General features: G+C 42.6%; 1 protein-coding gene across 2 annotated transcripts; it reads left to right on the top strand.

Annotated features, from left to right (window-relative positions):
* Positions 1 to 3201: 3201 nt before the first annotated feature.
* On the top strand, positions 3202 to 19222 carry SLAMF7 (SLAM family member 7). Of its 2 annotated transcripts, XM_061401349.1 has the most exons (7): positions 3206 to 3310; positions 11192 to 11524; positions 11642 to 11914; positions 12127 to 12243; positions 13136 to 13239; positions 17317 to 17379; positions 18209 to 19222. In XM_061401349.1, the coding sequence occupies exons 1-7, from the start codon at positions 3262 to 3264 to the stop codon at positions 18278 to 18280; spliced, it is 1011 nt and encodes a 336-aa protein (XP_061257333.1). In that variant the 5' UTR covers positions 3206 to 3261; the 3' UTR covers positions 18281 to 19222. The 2 variants fall into 2 exon arrangements, with proteins under 2 accessions (XP_061257344.1, XP_061257333.1); XM_061401360.1 differs by lacking the exon at positions 12127 to 12243 and having other exon boundaries at positions 3202 to 3310.
* Positions 19223 to 19983: the final 761 nt, after the last annotated feature.

Below are 19983 nucleotides of genomic sequence, written 5' to 3'. Positions count from 1 at the left end.
ATGCTGAAGCTGAAGCTCCAATGCTTTGGCCACCTGATGTGAAGAGTTGACTCAATGGAAAAGACCTTGATGCTGGGAAAGATTGAAGGCAGGAGGAGAAGGGGATGACAGAGGATGAGATGGTTGGATGGCATCACCAACTTGAGGGACATGAGTTTGAGTAAGGTCTGGGAGTTGGTGATGGACAGGGAGGCCTGGCATGCTGCACTCTGTGGGGTCACAAAGAGTTGGACATTACTTAGCAACTGAAAAACAACAGCAACAATGTAATGCTTTAAGCAGTCATTTAAAAATCTATTGAGATACATTCAAGACACACTATCAGTTCAGTTCAGTTCAGTCGCTCAGTCGTGTCCAACTTTTTGGGACCCCATGAACCACAGCACGCCAGGCCTCCCTGTCCATCACCAACTCCCAGAGTTCACTCAAACTCATGTCCATCGAGTCGGTGATGCCATCTCATCCTCTGTCACCACCTTCTCCTTTTGCCCCCAACCCCTCCCAGCATCAGGGTCTTTTCAATGGGGCAACTCTTCACATGAGGTGGCCAAAGTATTGGAGTTTCAGCTTCAGCATCAGTCCTTCCAATGAACACCCAGGACTGACTGATCTCCTTTAGGATGGACTGGTTGGATCTCCCTGCAGTCCAAGAGACTCTCAAGAGTCTTCTCCAACACCACAGTTCAAAACCATCAATTCTTCAGCACTCAGCTTTCTTCACAGTCCAACTCTCACATCCATACATGACCACTGGAAAAACCATAGACTTGACTAGATGGACCTTTGTTGGCAAAGTAATCTCTCTGCTTTTGAATATAATATCTAGGTTGGTCATAACTTTCCTTCCAAGGAGTAAGCGTCTTTTAATTTCATGGCTGCAATCACCATGTGCAGTGATTTTGGAGCCCCCATAAATAAAGTCTGACACCATTTCCTCTGTTTCCCCATCTATTTCCCATGAAGTGATGGGACCAGATACCATGATCTTAGTTTCAAATCAAAATGAATTTTTTTAAATTTAAGTAACCTATAGAATGGCCAGGAAAGCAAAACAAAAGAACAAAAAAATCAGAAGAAACCAGAAGCAAATAGTAAAATGGCAGACTTAAGCCATGATAAATCAATAACTACATTATATAAACCAAAGGAATGGAATAGTGAACCCCAAAATATACACACACAGGTATGATTAACTGCTTTTTGAAAGAGGTGTAAAAGCAATTCAATACAGAAAGGACAGTCTTTTCAATAAATGGTGTTGGAACAGTGGGACAACCAAGTGTTATGGATACAAGACCCTTGTAGAATAAATGTATTCTGGAACTCTCTTGCTTTTTCGATGACCCAACAGATGTTGGAAATTTTATCTCTGGCTCCTCTGCCTTTTCTAAAACCAGCTTAAACATCTGGAAGTTCATGGTTCATGTATTGCTGAAGCCTGGCTTGGAGAATTTTGAGCATTACTTTACTAGCGTGTGAGATGAGTGCAATTGTGTGGTAGTTTGAGCATTCTTTGGCATTGCCTTTCTTTGGGATTGGAATGAAAACTGACCTTTTCCAGCCCTGTGGCCACTGCTGAGTTTTCCAAATTTGCTGGCATATTGAGTGCAGCACAGAGGAACCAGAGATCAAATTGCCAACATCCGTTGGATCATGGAAAAAGCAAGAGAGTTCCAGAAAAACATCTATTGCTGCTTTATTGACTATGCCAATTCTGTTGACTGTGTGGATCACAATAGACTGTGGAAAATTCTGAAAGAGATGGGAATACCAGACCACCTGACCTGCCTCTTGAGAAACCTATATGCAGGTTAGGAAGCAACAGTTAGAACTGGACATGGAACAACAGACTGGTTCCAAATAGGAAAAGGAGTACATCAAGGCTGTATATTGTCACCCTGCTTATTTAACTTACATGCAGAGTATATCATGAGAAACGCTGGGCTGGAAGAAGCAGAAGCTGGAATCAAGATTGCCAGGAGAAATATCAATAACCTCAGATCTGCAGATGACACCACCCTTATGGCAGAAAGTGAAGAGGAACTAAAAAGACTCTTGATGAAAGGGAAAGAGGAGAGTGAAAACGTTGGCTTAAAGCTCAACATTCAGGAAACGAAGATCATGGCATCTGGTCCCATCACTTCATGAGAAATAGATGGGGAAACAGTGGAAACAGTGTCAGACTTTATTTTTTGGGGGGGGGGGCTCCAAAATCACTGCAGATGGTGACTGTAGCCATGAAATTAAAAGACGCTTACTCCTTGGAAGAATAGTTGTGACCAACCTAGATAGCATGTTCAAAAGCAGAGACATTACTTTGCCAACAAAGGTCTGTCTAGTCAAGGCTATGGTTTTTCCAGTGGTCATGTATGGATGTGAGAGTTGGACTGTGAAGAAGGCTGAGCACTGAAGAATTGATGCTTTTGAACTGTGGTGTTGGAGAAGACTCTTGAGAGTCCCTTGGACTGCAAGGAGATCCAACCAGTCCATTCTAGAGGAGATCAGCCCTGGGTGTTCTTTGGAAGGAATGATGCTGAAGCTGAAACTCCAGTACTTTGGCCACCTCATGTGAAGAGTTGACTCATTGGAAAAGACCCTGATGCTGGGAGGGATTGGGGTCAGGAGGAGAAGGGGACGATGCCGACTTGATGGACGTGAGTTTGAGTGAACTCCGGGAGATGGTGATGGACAGGGAGGCCTGGCGTGCTACAATTCATGGGGTCACAAAGAGTTGGACACGACTAAGCAACTGAACTGAACTGAACTGAATACAAATATCTTCTCCCACCACATGGCTTTTCTTTTTACTATTATAATGATTTCTTTTGATTAAAGAAGTACTTAATTTTGCTGTAATATACTCTAAGCCTTCATTTTCTCATCTGTAAAACTAGGGATTATGGAAGTATTTTACTCACAAGATTGTTATGAGGGATACACTAAAGAATTCAGGTTCTCCTGGTACTCTGAAAAGCTCAAGAGATATTATTTTATCTCCAGTGCAACTCTCTCATTCTCCATAACCTTCTATTTCCTTCCATGTTCTCTCTTCTGAATCTCTGAGAGGTCCTATGGTATAGCAGAAACAGTTGACCATATAGCTTTAATCATTAGTGATTTAGTCATTCTTTGTGAACATAGGCAAAAAAGTCACTAAACGTGACTCACTATCCCATGACCCCGCCTTCTAACTGGGGAAGAAATATAAACACTACAGAAGGGAAGTGCGTTTATTTCAGTGGTTAACACCCAGAAAGCAATATGCTTGGCGCCCCAGCATGCTTCATCTTTCTCCTCTGCCAGCTCACAGGTGAGTGCAACCAGATCCTCTTATTTTCCTGATTGTCTACCCCATCCTGGGTGTAGCTCCAAGCTTCTGGCTCCACTCTGGATCTCTGGCTCAACTCAGTAGGCTCTATCTCTCATGTAATATTGTTTTGTTTCCTGTGGTATCTGAATCACATATGGCAGAAAGAGACTGCAGGGACAGGAGAAGGAATGACTTTGGGGGTTAACTGCTCTTCTGACTGTCCCAGGGAAGGAAGGGCTGAACGAAGTGGTGTTGGGTATCAGGAAGACCTGTGTTCTAACCTGGAGTCTGCCGTGAATTAGATGAAAAATGTCATCTTCTCCAGACCTCAGCTCTTCCTCATTTTGAGAGTAATTTTAAAAACAAAATGAGATGCTGAGATGGTACAAGTGTAAATTTCTTTACTTAGAAATATGTATTTTAAATATTTTATTTAAATATATTTATAACATTTATACATGTATTTCTATGTTTTATATTTTCATTGTTGTTTAGTCGCTAAGTCATGTCCAACTGTTTTGTGATCACATGGGCTGTAGCCTGCCATGCTCCTTTATCCGTGGTATTTCCCAGGCAAGAATACTGGAGTAGGCTGCCATTTCTGTCTCTAGGGTATCTTCCTGACCCAGGGATCGAACCTGCATCTGCTGCACTGGCAGGCAGTTTCTTTACCACTGAGCCACCAGGGAAGCCCATGTTTCATATTTACATCAATATAAATATATGTTATTTAGAAAAATATTTTAAATGATTATGCATTTAACAATCATTTTAATGGCAGAGAACTTTTGAATTTTCTCTCTTAACCCAAGCAATGCAATCAGTGTCTACTTAGAAAACCAATCCTTTCCTCCCCACCACCAGAGCTCTTGAAGTGTTTTGCATCAACAGACTCTCACCCTCCTTGCATTCTTTAAAAGTTTCTGTTTTTAGGAAGCACCTGGTCCTGGTATAGACCCCCACTTTAAAACCTCTCCTGAACAGAAATGGTGATCAGAAGTGGAACTTGGGGATGGTGATGTGGGGGGAAACATGGCAGGACTTTTCAAAACCCAGGTGCTCACCTGAAACCTGACCTGGGGCAGCAGGTTGGTTGGAGCAGCCCTGCTCCAAGAGACTGTGGCAGCCTGCATGCTATACCTCCTGTGATTGAAAGGACAATCCAAGATTGTTCTAGACCTTCCAGGAAGTAGGACCATGGAAGGAGTGCTGCCCCTGGACAAGAAGTCCTGAGTTTGATAGTAACTATATTATTGTGAATAGGTTTCTTGGCCTCTGAAACTTTTTGCTTACAAATTCACAGCAGAAAATGAAACCTAACTTGCAAATTATTGTGGTGTTTTAAGTGAGATATCAAATGCAGAACAATAAATAATAAATCACCATTTATTAAGCTCGTATTACACAAGGCATTTTTCATACAATTTCTTCACAAGTTTTCAAGATAGGTATTATTATCCCCAAAATGTAGGCTCTGAGAAGTCAAATGTCTTAGGCAAGAGGAGGTAAAGCAGAGACTGAGTTTCCAAAGCTAGTGCTCATTTCATCACAGCAAACTAACTGGCTAACACTGTACTCCCAGGAAAAGTGCTTGATAAACATGTACTTGAGCTGAATCTTCCCCAGGGATTCCTTCTCTCTCCAGGTACACGAAGCCAAGGTAGGTGCTGGAAATGCCCAAGAAGAATAGGTAACTCCATTGTCAGAATGTGGATGCACCAACCAAGAATCACCCTAGCCAAATTCAGAGGGACTAAGGAGTAACTCTTGCAGCCTCAGTATTCTCATCTGGAAAATGGGCACAATTTTGTGGTGATTCTATTATACAATAGTGTTGAGGAGAAAGTTAATAAAATGGAATTAGAAAAAGTGGGTGAGATGGTATTGGGGAGATGTTGAAAAAGACAAGAAGAGAAAAACAAGAAAAAAGGTTTGGGAGGTCACAACCCAAAGGAAAGGCGTGTAGCAAAGGGGAGGAGCTGTGGTCCCTTCTTGTTATGAAGAGCATCTTAGGGTTGACTCTCCTGGTGCAAAAAATATCTGAGACTTGGCCATGGCAAAAAGCAAAGGGTCTTCTCTCCCAGCTCCCTCCACTTCCAAAAGTAGCTGGGAATGCTCACTGTAGGAGCTATCTCCCTGTGCGGTGGCTGGACATACTCTTTTGTTGTGCATTAACCAGTTACTGATGTGTATGCATTAGGGTCCAGACCACCTTCTAAGAAGCTTACCTTGAAAGAAGCCGCCCAAAAGAGGTTTTGGGAAATCTCACTTTTAGTCATTCTTGTAGAAATGAGACCCAAAAGTAGGAAGCGTTCTCAAAGCCTGTCTCTTATACCACTACTGCCTGCTTCCCCTGTGCCCCCCACCATGGTTCAGACTGCTGTGTGCTTCTCAAAAACAACCTCCACATCTGTATTCACCCTTCACCCTCACCCAAACTCTGGTGAATAAAGGTTATGCCTTTTCTCCTGTGAGACTTTAGAATACTGAAACTCAAAGCAGTAGTGGGAGGCAGAAGTGGAAAGAATGAGGTCTTTAGAGAAGGCCGAGGAACAAACTATCTCCTCTTGTCACATCTGCCACTTTCCAGTTTGGGGTCTTGGGAAAGTGACTCAACATCTTGGAGCCCCAATTTCTTTATCTATAAAGTTCAGCTTAACCTCTATCACACAGAGTTGATTTGAGGATCAAGAAAGGGAATACTCATTATACCAAGTATTCATTGCTGGAGTTATTATTACAGAGGAACCAGAATGGAACCCAAGTCTCCTGACACCCAGTTAGCCCAGAGTTCTGTTTTACACTGCCCCAAGCTGCTTGAGAGGAGAGGTCATCTCCACTCATCCCTGGATGAGATCCCAGACCCCATCACCACAGGATCTGGAACCTAATGCCTGTAGATCAGTCATCTGCTAATTCACAGCAAAATGGTATGTCTAGTCAACTGCTAGGGGAATAGCTCCTTCTGGGGAATTTAAAGTGGAAAATAAAATGACAATCATGGTGGAATTTCAAGGGGTTAAGTGTGAGAAAGAGTTGAAGACTTTCTCAGGGAAGGGCTTTGAAGTAGGCTTTATGAGTATTAAACATGATTTCGATAGACAGAGAAAAGGATAAAGCACCAAAAAAAAGTGTGAGTTAGGACAAAAACAGGGGATCAGCTGAGGAGGGAGTCCTGGTTGCATGTCTGGTAGTTAAGTGAGTGGCCATCCAAGGCTTCAATCATCCCACAGCATCAACTTTTGCTTGCCTAGGAGCAAAAATCCTGGGCTTCTCTAGATACAGTCAACCTGGGACGTGTAATACCCCTGAACTAATGCCAGAGGAAGGCTACTACTTGAGTTGAGTGCCTGTCAGTCTTATCCAAACCATTTTGCTGCTACAAAATGAGGAGGGAGTGAAATGGATGCAGAGGAGGCAAGTTACAGTATTTACTGCACTGATCCAGGTGGGAATCTCATGGGATCCAAACCTCCAGGCCTTATAGATAAATGGGAATAGCCACCCATTCTCTAGGCTCTTCTGATCATACATGTTACATCCCCCATCCCCCACTGTGTGTTCCCTAAGTACCTGTCACTTCTCCTTTCACAACACATGTTGTTACTTATTTAATGACTCTCTTCCAACTCCATGAGTACAAGGATCATGATTATTTTGCTCCCCATTTATACCCTCCAATTCCTAAACAGTATCTGGCCAAAATATGGAGCTAAACAAACTCTTGTTAAAAGAAGGAATGACTGAATGAGCAGAGCATGACCTACCTAGATGTAGTAAAACTATAGAGGACCACACACTGAAGGTGGGGAAGCCATCCAAGAGAGGGAAGCTTTAGTTCTGTCTTAACACCTGAGAAGAGAAGTGTCTTGTTTCTGGATCAAGAAACAGTCAACTGGGAAGAGGAAGCAAAATTGGTTAGGATTTGCCAGTCCAGCCCTCTAACCTCTGAGCTCACATACAGGAATGGCATGGAACCACTTTTCTCCTTTATGATGCTTCTTCTCATACTGAAGATACAATAAAGACAGAACAATGTCCTCCATCTAGGTTCCCGTTGGCAATTTGCACTGTAATGCCCTCCAGTTTCATTCTAACAAGGAACAACGAATTTGAAGACAGTTTTTGTATGTTCACAAAATTCACATTTCTTAAAATGTACCCTGGGGAGATAGAACTGCATATGTAGAGATGTAAAAAGAACAATTATTTACTTGTGGCTTAAGTGTTGCATGAGTGCTAAAACACGAAAGTCAAACTCTTACAGTTTTATCACCCCAACATATCAAATGAAAAAAAATATACTGAAATGTACCCTAATCCAGGAAATTCACCTACTTAGGGGCAAGTCATAGCCAGTCTTTACTTGACTTCAAAATATTCACCCCTTTCATCTTGTGATTGAAGTAAAAGAATGAATGCATTAATTGATAAATCAAAAATTCAAAATAAAATTAATTTTTGTCTGTAACATTTACTGGGACTATTCTGACACCTCATGAGATGACCAAAGAGAAAGCAATGAAAAATCATCTTTCCCTTAGTATTAGAGAAGCAAGGAGGGCAGTTAAAAAAAAAAAACCTGCTTACTTAACAGGGTGATTTGACAAAGGCTTGAGCGATCCAAAGTATATATCCACTGACTGATATAGAGAGGAAAAAGTTTGAAAGAAAAAACCAACTCTTAAAGAGCATTCACCCAGGAAGAGAAACCAGTTCTTGCAGAGATAAATTTAGCAAATAAGTTGGTCAAGACCTGTAATCAGAGGACTAGGTCAACATTTGGTAGCAACAGATTCCCTTACTCTGGGGCATTGATAGAACTGCTTGCACCTGAAGGATGGTCAAGAAAGGACTTGAATGGGAATTTGGGATCCAGTGAGGCCCCTGGGATTCAGAGTGGACACCTAAACCCTTGAGGGAACTGAGGATGGGGAGTAATGGAAAGGGCTGGAGCTGTAACAAATGCCAAGGGACCTTCAAACTGAGCTGCAGTGTAAAGAGTTCAGGCTCCAGGGCTGGAATGACATTAGGTTAAACCCTCAAATTATCACCTGCTAGCTTTGTGCTCTTGGACAAGTTACTTGAAGTTTTGTTTTGTTTAAATCAAATCCAGTTTACAAACTTTTGCTATGAAGGGCCAAATAGTAAATATTTTAAGTTTTGCAGGCAGTATGATTTTTATCACAACTATCCAATTCAACCTTTGTAGTGGAAAAGAAGTCATAGACTGCTGCTATGGAAAGAACATGGCTGTGTTCCAATAAAACTTTATTTTCAAAACAGGGGCAGAACAGATTTGGCCCATGGCCTATAAGGTTGCTGATCCCTAATAAAAGGATCAAAACTAATTTTCAGGATTGCTCTAAGTCACAGGTGTAATATTTACAAAAAATATTTGACACAGAATAAACCCTTAGTAACAGCAACGTAGTTATGAGTGTTAACAGGAATTATAATTTTAGATAAAAACTTCTTCTGGCATCTCAGATGGTAAAGAATTTGCCTGCAATATGGAGGACCTGGGCTTGATCCCTGTGTTGGGAAGATCTCCTGGAGAAGGGAATGGCTACCCACTCCAGTATTCTTGCCTGGAGAATCCCATGGACAGAGGAGCCTGGCGGGCTATAGTCCACGGGGTAGCAAACAGTCAGACATGACTGAGCGACTAACACTTTCACTTTCAGGCTTTCATGATTTTAGATATCTGAATAAGCCAGTTGCAGGAATTTGGGTTTTACTAGAAGAGTTATGAGTTATATGAGTATTGGGTGGTAGAAAATACTATGGTAAGAGATCTAGCTGTGAAACAAAAAAGAGCCTGAATGATTGGTCAATCAGCACAGGCCCAAGTAGGCACAGTGCCTGGGACCCACATTAGTTTTCATTTTGATTTTTTTTTTTAATCTGAAGGAAAAAAAATATTGCAGTAATAATGACTATGTAGTAACAAATCTAACAGGTGTTACATCCATTTTTATACCAACACAGCACAAAATATAAATTTTAATATTTTATGGAAGAATGACCAACTAGGAAGGAAAAATAACTTTGGGTTTTTACTTTTACAGAGAACATCTTTAAGGAGAAGACTTTGGTTCTGATTTTAGTTTTTCCACTATTTCTGAACCTTGAATAACTTCTACTATTGAGTTTTCTCATTTGTAAAATATGCTGTATAAGGTCTTAACCCTGTGAGTACTGAGGTAGCGTCTGCCTCTTACCATGTATTTCAGTAAGTCACTTAACCTCATTGTGGCTGTGGTTCCTGATCTATAAAATGAGACTGTGAAAGAAAAAAAAATTCTTCCTGTAAGCATTGGTTTGGGTTACATGAGATCAGAGTCGGGGCTTTCAAACAGCTGATCCCTATCTAAGTTCCCTCACTGCTACATCCAGAGGCCAACCTTCAGATCTTAATAGGTAGAAGGTGACTTATTCCTCATACTTGTTTACTAGAAATACTCACTTGACCACTTCTGGAAGCTTTTTCAGCAGCCATTCTTAGCTATTTTTCACCTGGAGACAAAAAATCAGTGATGGTTGTTTGCAAGTCATGCTTTTTGAGGTGAATTAGTATTGCAGTGAAATAAAAATTGGGGAAACAGTGGGCATTAAAACCCTACTACAATTCCTGATAGTTCAGAGTAAGCATCACAAGGTAGCCTTGGCATATTTCAGAGCTCCCAGTCACCCATTTTTTTCCTTTTCACTCAAGAAAGGATACTGGAACTCAAGTGAATGAGAACCTCATTTAGGGATGATCTTGAATTCCCTCCATTCTATTATAAAATAGAAAATTTTTCCATTGTGTATATAGACCACAACTTTTTATCGATTCATCTGTTGATGGACATCTAGGTTGCTTCCATGCTCTAGCTGTTGTAAGTAGTGCTTCAATGAACAGTGGGATACATGTGTCTCTTTCAATTTTGGTTTCCTCAAGGTATATGCCTAGGAGTGGGAATCCTGGGTCATATGGTGGTTTTATTCCTAGTTTTTTTTAAAAGAATCTCCATACAGTCTTCCATAGCGACTGTATCAGTTTACATTCCCAACAGTGCAAGAGCGTTCCCTCTTCTCCACACCTTGTCCAGCATTTATTGTTTGTAGACTATTTGATGATGGCCATTCTGACCGGTGTGAGGTGATATTACCATACATAAAATAGATAGCCAATGGGAATTTTCTGTATGTTTCAGGAAACTCAAACAGGGACTCTGTATCAATCTAGAGGGGTGGGATAGGGAGGGAGATGGGAGGGAGCTCCAAAAGGGAGGGGATATATGTATACCTATGGTTGATTCATGTTGAGGTTTGACAGAAAACAGCAAAATTCTGTAAAGCAATTGTCCTTCAATGAAAAAATTAATTAATTTTAAAAAATAGAAAAATAAATCATCCTCAAAATTCTATGTTACCATTGTCTTTAAGAACTTATAGCTTTCTTCTCAGTGCTCTGGCTTGTGCTTGAGAACCTCTGTCCCAGGTCATGTAGACTGTCACCTTCCTCATCTGCATCAAAATTGGCTCTCCCAGGAGCAGCCTGGAAGTCCTACATGGAGCTTGAACAGTAACCTCCCTACTTGTCCTTCTACAGGAACTTGTCAAGACTGGAGCTGGGTTTCACGGTGTACCTCAGAGCTTGGTCTTTTCAACCAGAGGTCTCTGGAAATGGGGTGGATTTACCTGCCATCACCCCTTTCAGGCAGAGAATTCTGACCTCAATGTCTTTGTGTGAAGAGGTCCCAAAAGGTTTCCTGGGGCTGGCTAGGTTAGACTGAAAGGGTTTCTTGGGACCTTTCCGAGACCCAAAGGGAGTGAGTAATTGGTGGCAAAGGCAGGGACTCGGGTTTATTTTATGGTTCTCTGTTTCTGCAGGGCCAGCAGCCTCTGGAATCCCAAAGAAGCTGGTTGGTGCCATTGGTGGGTCTGTGATTTTCCCTCTGAATCTCTCAGTAAATCTAGTTGACAGCATTATCTGGGTCTTCAATTCAACCACTCTCGTTACCATACAGCCAAAAACAGCAGGCAAAAAAGCCCTTGTCATAGTGACCCAAAAGCGTAACATGGAAAGAGTGAATTTCCCACATGAAGGCTACTCCCTGAAGCTCAGCAGACTGAAGAAGAACGACTCAGGTATCTACCGTGTGGAGATACACAGCTCAACCCTCCAGGATCCCCTCACCCAGGAGTATGAGCTGCATGTCTATGGTGAGCAGAATCAGGTCCGAAGGCGGATGACTGCCTTCATAAAGTGGTGAACTCCCTGATATTGAAGCTGTTCAAACAAAGACGGGATGTCTATTCGGTTGTCTATTTCTCTTACAGAGTACCTGTCAAAGCCCAAAGTCGTCATAGGTCTGCAGGAGAATAAGAATGGCACCTGTGTAACCAATCTCACATGTTCCATGGAACATGGAGAAGAGGATGTAACTTACAGCTGGAAGTCTCTGGACCAGACAACCAATGAATCCTACAGGGGCTCCATTCTCCCCATATCCTGGAGGTGGGAGAAAAGTGACATGACCTTCATCTGCATGGCCAGTAACCCCATCAGCAGCAACTCCTCAAACCCTATCTTTGCCCAGAATCTCTGTGAAGGTGACTGTCTCTCCTCTTTCTCCAGGAGTCCCTGTTCTTAAGACCTATATCTTCTTCTCCTGGTTCCCATGTGAACAAACCTTTTGTGAAAACTAGAAGCCCTGGGGAAATCATCAGACTGGGAGGAAGGTTGCAATTGCTCTAAAAGCTGTGCCATTTTCCCTAGCTGACTCTTCTCCCTGGCTGTGCCTCCACCCGTTCTCTTTCTAAAGGTGCTGCTGGGGGCCAGGCTCCCTACGTGGTCCTCTACGTCCTGTTGTCGTTCTTCCTGCTCTGTTCCCTCGCACTGGTGTTAATTATTTTTATCATACGAAGAGAAAGAAAAAAAGGTAGAGTATGTACTGTTTACCTCAATCTTGCATCTTTTCCCTCATTCATTTAACAAGCATATGTTGGACTGTGTGCCAAGCTTCGTGCCTGGCACTAAGGATGCAGAAATGAAGAAGCCACAGTCTGTCCTAAATGACAGGACCATCCATTGGCACTTGGTTCTGCAGTGGAGAGAATACTTTCATTTCTATCCTAAGGCCTTATCAGTCCCTTCTCCAGTGCCTGCCTTCTCCTTCCCCCCAGAGGGACTTACTAGTGGACTTACAGCCCTTCTGCTGACACAGGCCCCACACAGCTGACTCTGCTCCCCTGACCAGAAGGCCATGGCCTCCAACACTGAGGTCCACAGACCAGCACACTCCAGTCAGCCCATCCCTGTCAGAGCCCCCAGCCCATCCCAAGTCCCTCCACTGGATCAACTCCAGAGATTTCTCTTCACTCCCCACCTCAGTCTAGATACATTCCTCTTGGAGAAGGCATTGTCTGTCTTTCTCCATGCTATATCCCATGTCCCTAAACCCTGCTGATTTGTCTTTTTGGGTTCCCACTGATACCGTCCACTGAGGGTATCAGGGAGGGACCTAAGCATTGGTTAGGAATGAACTGCAGACACTGAGATCTTCTTTCCCTCCTGGAAACACTGAGGAATCATTTATGATCTCCTCTGCTTCCTATTTAGAGTTTGGGAAGCAAAGTGATGAGGGTTACCAGTTCATCTTGGAGTTTTCCTGGGTTTAGCATTAAAAGTCTCATGTTCTGGAAAACCCTTCAGTTACAGGAAAATCAGGATGCTTGAAAATCACCCTAAGTGGGTTATTCAAATAGGATGGTGTACCAATAAGGGTGGCCAGAAGGAGGACCAGCTCTGATTCTCTCTCAACTTGTTTTCAGAGATCATTGAAGAGAAGAAGGAACTGGACACTCATCAGAAAACTCTTCCCTTCCCTCCCATTCCTGAAGAGATGCCCGAGTATGATACAATCTCTACTTTTAATGTGAGTTCTTTCCCATTTTTTCTGGGGCCTGATTCTCCTCTGAGTCCCTCCTTTGTTTAGTTGAGCTTTTCCCAAGGATTCGGACAACATGAGAAATGAGAATGTATAACCCTTGAACCCAATGCACTTTATCTCTTCCATCTTTTTTTTTATTATTCAATTTTAATTAAAAAAAAATTATACATGTGTTCCCCATCCTGAACCCTCCTCCCTCCTCCCTCCCCATACCATCCCTCTGGGTCATCCCAGTGCACCAGACCCAAGCATCCAGCATCGTGCATTGAACCTGGACTGGCATCTCGTTTCATACATGACATTTCACATGTTTCAATGCCATTCTCCCAAATCTTCCCACCCTCTTCCTCTCCCACAGAGTCCATAAGCCTGTTCTATACATCAGTGTCTCTTTTGCTGTCTCGTATACAGGGTTATCGTTACCATCTTTCTAAATTCCATATATATGCGTTAGTATACTGTATTGGTGTTTGTCCTTCTGGCTTACTTCACTCTGTATAATAGGCTCCAGTTTCATCCACCTCATTAGAACTGATTCAAATGTATTCTTTTTAATGGCTGAGTAATACTCCATTGTGTATATGTACCACAGCTTCCTTATCCATTCATCTGCTGATGGACATCTAGGTTGTTTCCATGTCCTGGCTATTATACACAGTGCTGCGATGAACATTGGGGTACACGTGTCTCTTTCCCTTCTGGTTTCCTCAGTGTGTATGCCCAGCAGTGGTATTGCTGGATCATAAGGCGGTTCTATTTCCAGTTTTTTAAGGAATCTCCACACTGTTCTCCATAGTGGCTGTACTAGTTTGCATTCCCACCAACAGTGTAAGAGGGTTCCCTTTTCTCCACACCCTCTCCAACATTTATTATTTGTAGACTTTTGGATCGCAGCCACTCTGACTGGTATGAAATGGTATCTCATAGTGGTTTTGATTTGCATTTCTCTGATAATGAGTGATGTTGAGCATCTTTTCATGTGTTTGTTAGCCATCTGTATGTCTTCTTTGGAGAAATGTCTATTTAGATCTTTGGCCCATTTTTTGATTGGGTCATTTATTTTTCTAGAGTTGAGCTGTAGGAGTTGCTTGTATATTTTTGAGATTAGTTGTTTGTCGGTTGCTTCATTTGCTATTATTTTCTCCCATTCTGAAGGCTGTCTTTTCACCTTGCTAATAGTTTCCTTTGATGTGCAGAAGCTTTTAAGTTTAATTAGTTATATGCCAATAAAATGGACAACGAGGAAGAAATGGACAAATTCTTAGAAAAGTACAACTTTCCAAAACTCGACCAGGAAGAAATAGAAAACCTTAACAGACCCATCACAAGCACGGAAATTGAAACTGTAATCAAAAATCTTCCAGCAAACAAAAGCCCAGGTCCAGATGGCTTCACAGCTGAATTCTACCAAAAATTTAGAGAAGAGCTAACACCTATCCTGCTCAAACTCTTCCAGAAAATTGCAGAGGAAGGTAAACTTCCAAACTCATTCTATGAGGCCACCATCACCCTAATACCAAAACCTGACAAAGATCCCACAAAAAAAGAAAACTACAGGCCAATATCACTGATGAACATAGATGCAAAAATCCTAAACAAAATTCTAGCAATCAGAATCCAACAACACATTAAAAAGATCATACACCATGACCAAGTGGGCTTTATCCCAGGGATGCAAGGATTCTTCAATATCTCTTCCATCTTTATGGATTCTTTCCTGTGCAGGAATTGATGGCCTTTGGTTCTGACCCAGCCGGGAATGCTAACACTGTGATCCATGGAATCACTCCTTCCCCCCGGCACAATGGCCACTCAGCAGGCCTGATCCCTTTTGTATAGGACAGTGGAGATAGAAATGTGATTTATTTATTTATTTATTTTTACTTTACAATATTATATTGGGTTTGCCATACATCAACATGCATCCACCAGGGGTGTACACGTGTTCCTTTAACATATTTGAGTTATGGTGTCAGAAGGTGGGCTTCAGAGATGCTTTTTCCTCTGAGGCAATTCAAGGAACCAGCAGGAGGAGGCTCAGATGTTCCACACCCAAGACTTCCCATGTGTGGGTCATCAAGCTTCAGTGACCACAAGGTTAATTCAAAGAAAACTCTTTGAAAAGAAAATCCCAAGATAAAGTTGAAAGAAATCCAAATAACAAGAGACAAATTGGGGACTTCACTGGTGGTCCAGTGGTTAAGACTCCATACTCCCAAAGCAGGAAGCCCGGGTTCAGTCCCTGGTCAGGGAGCTGGATCCCACACGCTGCAACTAAGAGAGCCTGCACCCAGCAATGAAGATCCTGTGTGCCACAACTAAGATCCAGAAGAGCCAAATTGATTAACTGATTATAGAAAAATGAGAGAGAGAGAGGCAGTTTTGAGACAAGAACTAGATAGACAGCTTCAAAAGGTCCCCTGGGAGCAATCATTGTAGCCAAGGCTGGGCTTGCTCCTTAGGGGTCATAGTGCTCTTTCCACATTGGCCCACTTAATGAAAAAGTTAAAGCACTTTAGAGCCTCAAAAATCTTAGTGTTACTTCAGCCATCAATGCCTCTGGATCAGGATGCATCTTCTTACACTTATCCACAACTTTTCCAAGAGGAGTCATTACATTTCCTCTTCCAAGTTGTTGATGTTCTGAGAGCTCCTTCCTTCCTTACAGGAGAGACCTCTCTGTGCTCCACTCAGCCTGACTTTTGTCAAAACTAATCACTTTCCTAACATCCCCCTCTTCTCCTGCTCAAGACACATTCCCTGGAGACCACAGTACTGTCCTCGATGTTCAAGAATAAACTTTACTGACCCAGGATATCTGTCTCTGGCCTGGGAGGAGCTTTTGTTACTGTTGTCATCATTGTTTTATCCCTTTCTGATTTGAGTTTGTTTGCAACATTAGCAGTATTATTTCAAATTATTCTTTAATCACTTGGGAGATTCATAGCTCACGGGACTTATTTATCTTACATATTTATTAGGTGATTTAAACAGAACACAGTTTAAAAATAATGCAGTTGCTTCTTGAAAAAAGTCATTAATAATTACAATGGCAGTCACGGGCAAGAATACTTCTCACTCCCTGTTCCTGCTCCAGAACCCTCTCTTCCCTCTCACCATCTCTTCCCACCTCTGCTTTCCCTTCTCCAGATTCTGGATGCCTCTTTAGCCTTGTCTATGTGACCCAGGGTGTTCAGTTCAGTTCAGTTCAGCTGCTCAGTCGTGTCCAACTCTGTGACCCCATGGACTACAGCACTCCAGCCCTCCCTGTCCATCACCAACTCCCAGAGTTTACTCAAACCCATGTCCATTGTGTCAATGATGCCATCCAACCATCTCATCCTCTGTCATCCCCTTCTCCTCCTGCCTTTAATCTTTCCCAGCATCCGGGTTTTTTCAAATGAGTCAGCTCTTCACATCAGGTGGCCAAAATATTGGAGTTTCAGCTTCAGCATCAGTCCTTCCAATGAATATTCAGGACTGATTTCCTTTAAGATGGACTGGTTTGATCTCCTTGCAAAGTCCAAGGGACTCTCATGAGTCTTCTCCAACACCACAGTTCAAAGGCTTCAATTCTTTGGCATTCAGCTTTCTTTATAGTCCAACTCTCCCATTCATACATAACCACTGGAAAAACCATAGCTTTGACTAGACAGATTTTTGTTGGCAAAGTAATGTTTCTACTTTTTAATATGCTGTCTAGGTTGATCATAACTTTTCTTCCAAGGACCCAGGGTGTAGGTGATGATTTCTTTTGTTTGTTTTCTGCTGCTGCTGCTGCTGCTAAGTCGCTTCAGTTGTGTCCGACTCTGTGCAACCCCATAGACGGAAGCCCACCAGGCTCCCCGTCCCTGGGATTCTCCAGGCAAGAATACTGGAGTGGGTTGCCATTTCCTTCTCCAATGCATGAAAGTGAAAAGTGAAAGTGAAGTCGCTCAGTCGTGTCTGACCCTTAGCGACCCCATAGACTGCAGCCCACCAGGCTCCTCCGTCCATGGGATTTTCCAGGCAAGAGTACTGGAGTGGGGTGCCATTGCCTTCTTTGTCTTTGTTTTCTAACAGGGCACTATTCCAGAGGAAAACCCAGCCAATACCATCTATTCCACTGTGCACATAGCCCCAAAGGTAAGAACCCTTAGGGCTGAGTTTCATCTTAGGTGTCCCATCCTCTTTTCTTATTCAAGATTACCTAGAATTTCTTGGGCCCCAGGGATTTCATTTTCCCTGGTACTAAAAGGCACCCAGTATATCCCATTCCTGTTGCTTAAGTTTACAAGTATGTGGGGAAAAGGGGAGAATTGTGTTTTAGGAGTTGAAGTGGGGATAAAGTGGAACAAATAGAGTAGGAGAGAGGTTCCAGGTAGGACTGATAGGGAAAATCAGCAAGAGCCTTACTGAGGGCATGGGGAAAGGTCCACGGCTTCAGCTGTGCCTGGGAGAAAGGGATGGATGGCTGGGGAGACAATTCCAGCTTATTTCAGGTCACTTGTAAACCGGAGGCAGGAGAACATTCCTCTTCTTTTCCAAGGTCTAGCTATGTTACATCTAGTTTGCACCTCCCCCCACAGTCAAATTACTACCAACACAGTAGGTTTGTAAATCTTATTCCTTCAGAGATCACACTTGGTGGAAGCAGGGATACCTTCCTTTCTCATCTTCAAACCAGATCAGAAAATTGAGGATGGGGCAAGCACTGTGCTTAGTAATAGGAAAGGTTGGTTTGGATAGATTGTTAGAAGGAAAGTTCAGTCCATTAAGCATTCAAGATAAATGTGGGTTAAGCTTGAGGGATAGTTTTTCTAAGGTCAAAATGATTAAACAGAAGAGCAAGCACAGTGGCAGGGGTTGGGTTGAGTACCCTTGGCAGTGAAGTGTCTGGGATGGTGGGGTCTCCTGGGAGGATCCAGAGCCCTGCTCCCTTACAGCATTCTTCATCTTTATGTCTGCCCGACAGGTAACAGAACCCCACTCCCTGCCCAAGTTGTCAGATACACCAACGGCATCTATCTATAACAGTGTCATGTAAACAGACATGTGCTCCAAAGAAAATGATCACAAGAATTCACATCAAGGAAGAATGAAGAACACTGACTTTCTTCCATAATAAACTATCCCTTATGCTCCTTCAGAGTTAAGAGTTCCTAATCTGGGAATTCCCATGTGGTCCAGTGGTTAGGACTCTGTGCTTTCACTGCTGAGGGCCCAGGTTCAATCCTTGGTTAGGGTACTAAGATCCCACAAGCCATGGGGTGAGGCAAAAAAAAAAAAAAAAAGAGTCCCACATCCTATCCACTGCTGACAAATCTCCTCAAACCCCAAATCCCTCCCTGGATATTTGACTAGGAATTTATTGGCCAATTCAAAGCAAGGGTCTTAGAAGCATCTCTGTTGAAATGTTAACACGGATTCAAACAGCTCCCTTTCCAGGGCTTGGAGATGAGGAATACACCAAGTGCTTGGTTGCCAAGAGGGCAAGAACTTCAGGGTGGCCAGCCGACCTTAGCAGCAGAAGCAGAAGACAACAGTCAGAGGGGATTGATTTACTGACTCATCAGTGACATGCTGAGCTCACGAGTGCTGTGCTGAGCTCACACTTATTTTGGTCAGATGTGCTCTCTGTGACCCTGAAACTGACCCTTCAGGAACTACTTCCCTGGGCAGTGGCAGCAGGCCTGATCACAGATTTCTGAAACCCAGGGGGTCAAGTGTGGATACACAAGACTTGGGAGTCAAAGTGCACAAGGAAAGAGAAGCCGGGTGGAAGACAGTTTGGCTGACTGGAAACTCAAACAAGGAACATGCCAAGAGAGAACATTGCTTTTGGATATCTTTCTGGATACACAACTTGAATGGAAATGTTGGGAACAAATCTGAGATCCCAGGTCTGGGGGTGTGAAGTGTCTTCTTTATTTAAGGGAAAACAACTTCTGCATTGGGGAAGTGTAAAAATAAATGTCACTTACAAAGAGGAAGGTCTATTCATTTTCAGAGCTTTTGCTATTTCTGTAAAAACAATCAGCACAAAATAATCCTTATGCCAAATAGACATATTTTTGAGGTGACAAATTCTGTTCCCCTTCATGCTGCTGCGGCTGCTAAGTCACTTCAGTCGTGTTTGACTCTGTGCGACCCCATAGATGGCAGCCCACTAGGCTCCCCCGTCCCTGGGATTCTCCGGGCAAGAACACTTGAGTGGGCTGCCATTTCCTTCTTCAATGCATGAAAGTGAAAAGTGAAAGTGAAGTCGCTCAGTCATGTCCAACTCTTAGCAACCCCATGGACTGCAGCCTACCAGGCTCCTCCGTCCATGGGATTTTCCAGGCAAGAGTACTGGAGTGGGGTGCCATTGCCTTCTCCAGTTCCCCTTCATAGATGTGTCCTTTCTGAGACACCACACCCAGTGGAGTGATATTCACAGGGTAAATATTGTAAGTGATTGTATTTATTACTACTTTTTTTTTCAGAGTTCTAGGACTTTTAATTTGTCCCAAAATTGCTGAAGCAAAAATCATGATAAAATATTCTGCTTTCCTTTACACCCCCAATGCAAAAAAAAAAAAAAAAACTCCATAGGAAAAAAGTGGTTTTGTACATGGGAAGAAACAATATAAATTCAAAACTTACAGATAAGGATTAGCTCTATCACTCATCTCTTTAAAAAGTTTATATGAATATCCAGTCAACACCAACAGGGTTATCTCCCTTGAAATGTTATCTATATGGATTTCC

This window comes from Bos javanicus, chromosome 3 (genome assembly GCF_032452875.1).
Source record: "Bos javanicus breed banteng chromosome 3, ARS-OSU_banteng_1.0, whole genome shotgun sequence".
NCBI classification, from domain to species: domain Eukaryota; kingdom Metazoa; phylum Chordata; class Mammalia; order Artiodactyla; family Bovidae; genus Bos; species Bos javanicus.
This window is presented reverse-complemented; position numbering and strand designations above follow the sequence as displayed.

Bases quoted from the DNA above. Each gene is read 5' to 3' on its own strand.
- SLAMF7 (XM_061401349.1), top strand. From the start codon at position 3,262: ATGCTTGGCGCCCCAGCATGCTTCATCTTTCTCCTCTGCCAGCTCACA. The intron at 3,311-11,191 runs GTGAGTGCAACC...CTGTTTCTGCAG, and splicing joins TCTCCTCTGCCAGCTCACAG to GGCCAGCAGCCTCTGGAATC. The intron at 12,244-13,135 runs GTAGAGTATGTA...ACTTGTTTTCAG, and splicing joins ACGAAGAGAAAGAAAAAAAG to AGATCATTGAAGAGAAGAAG.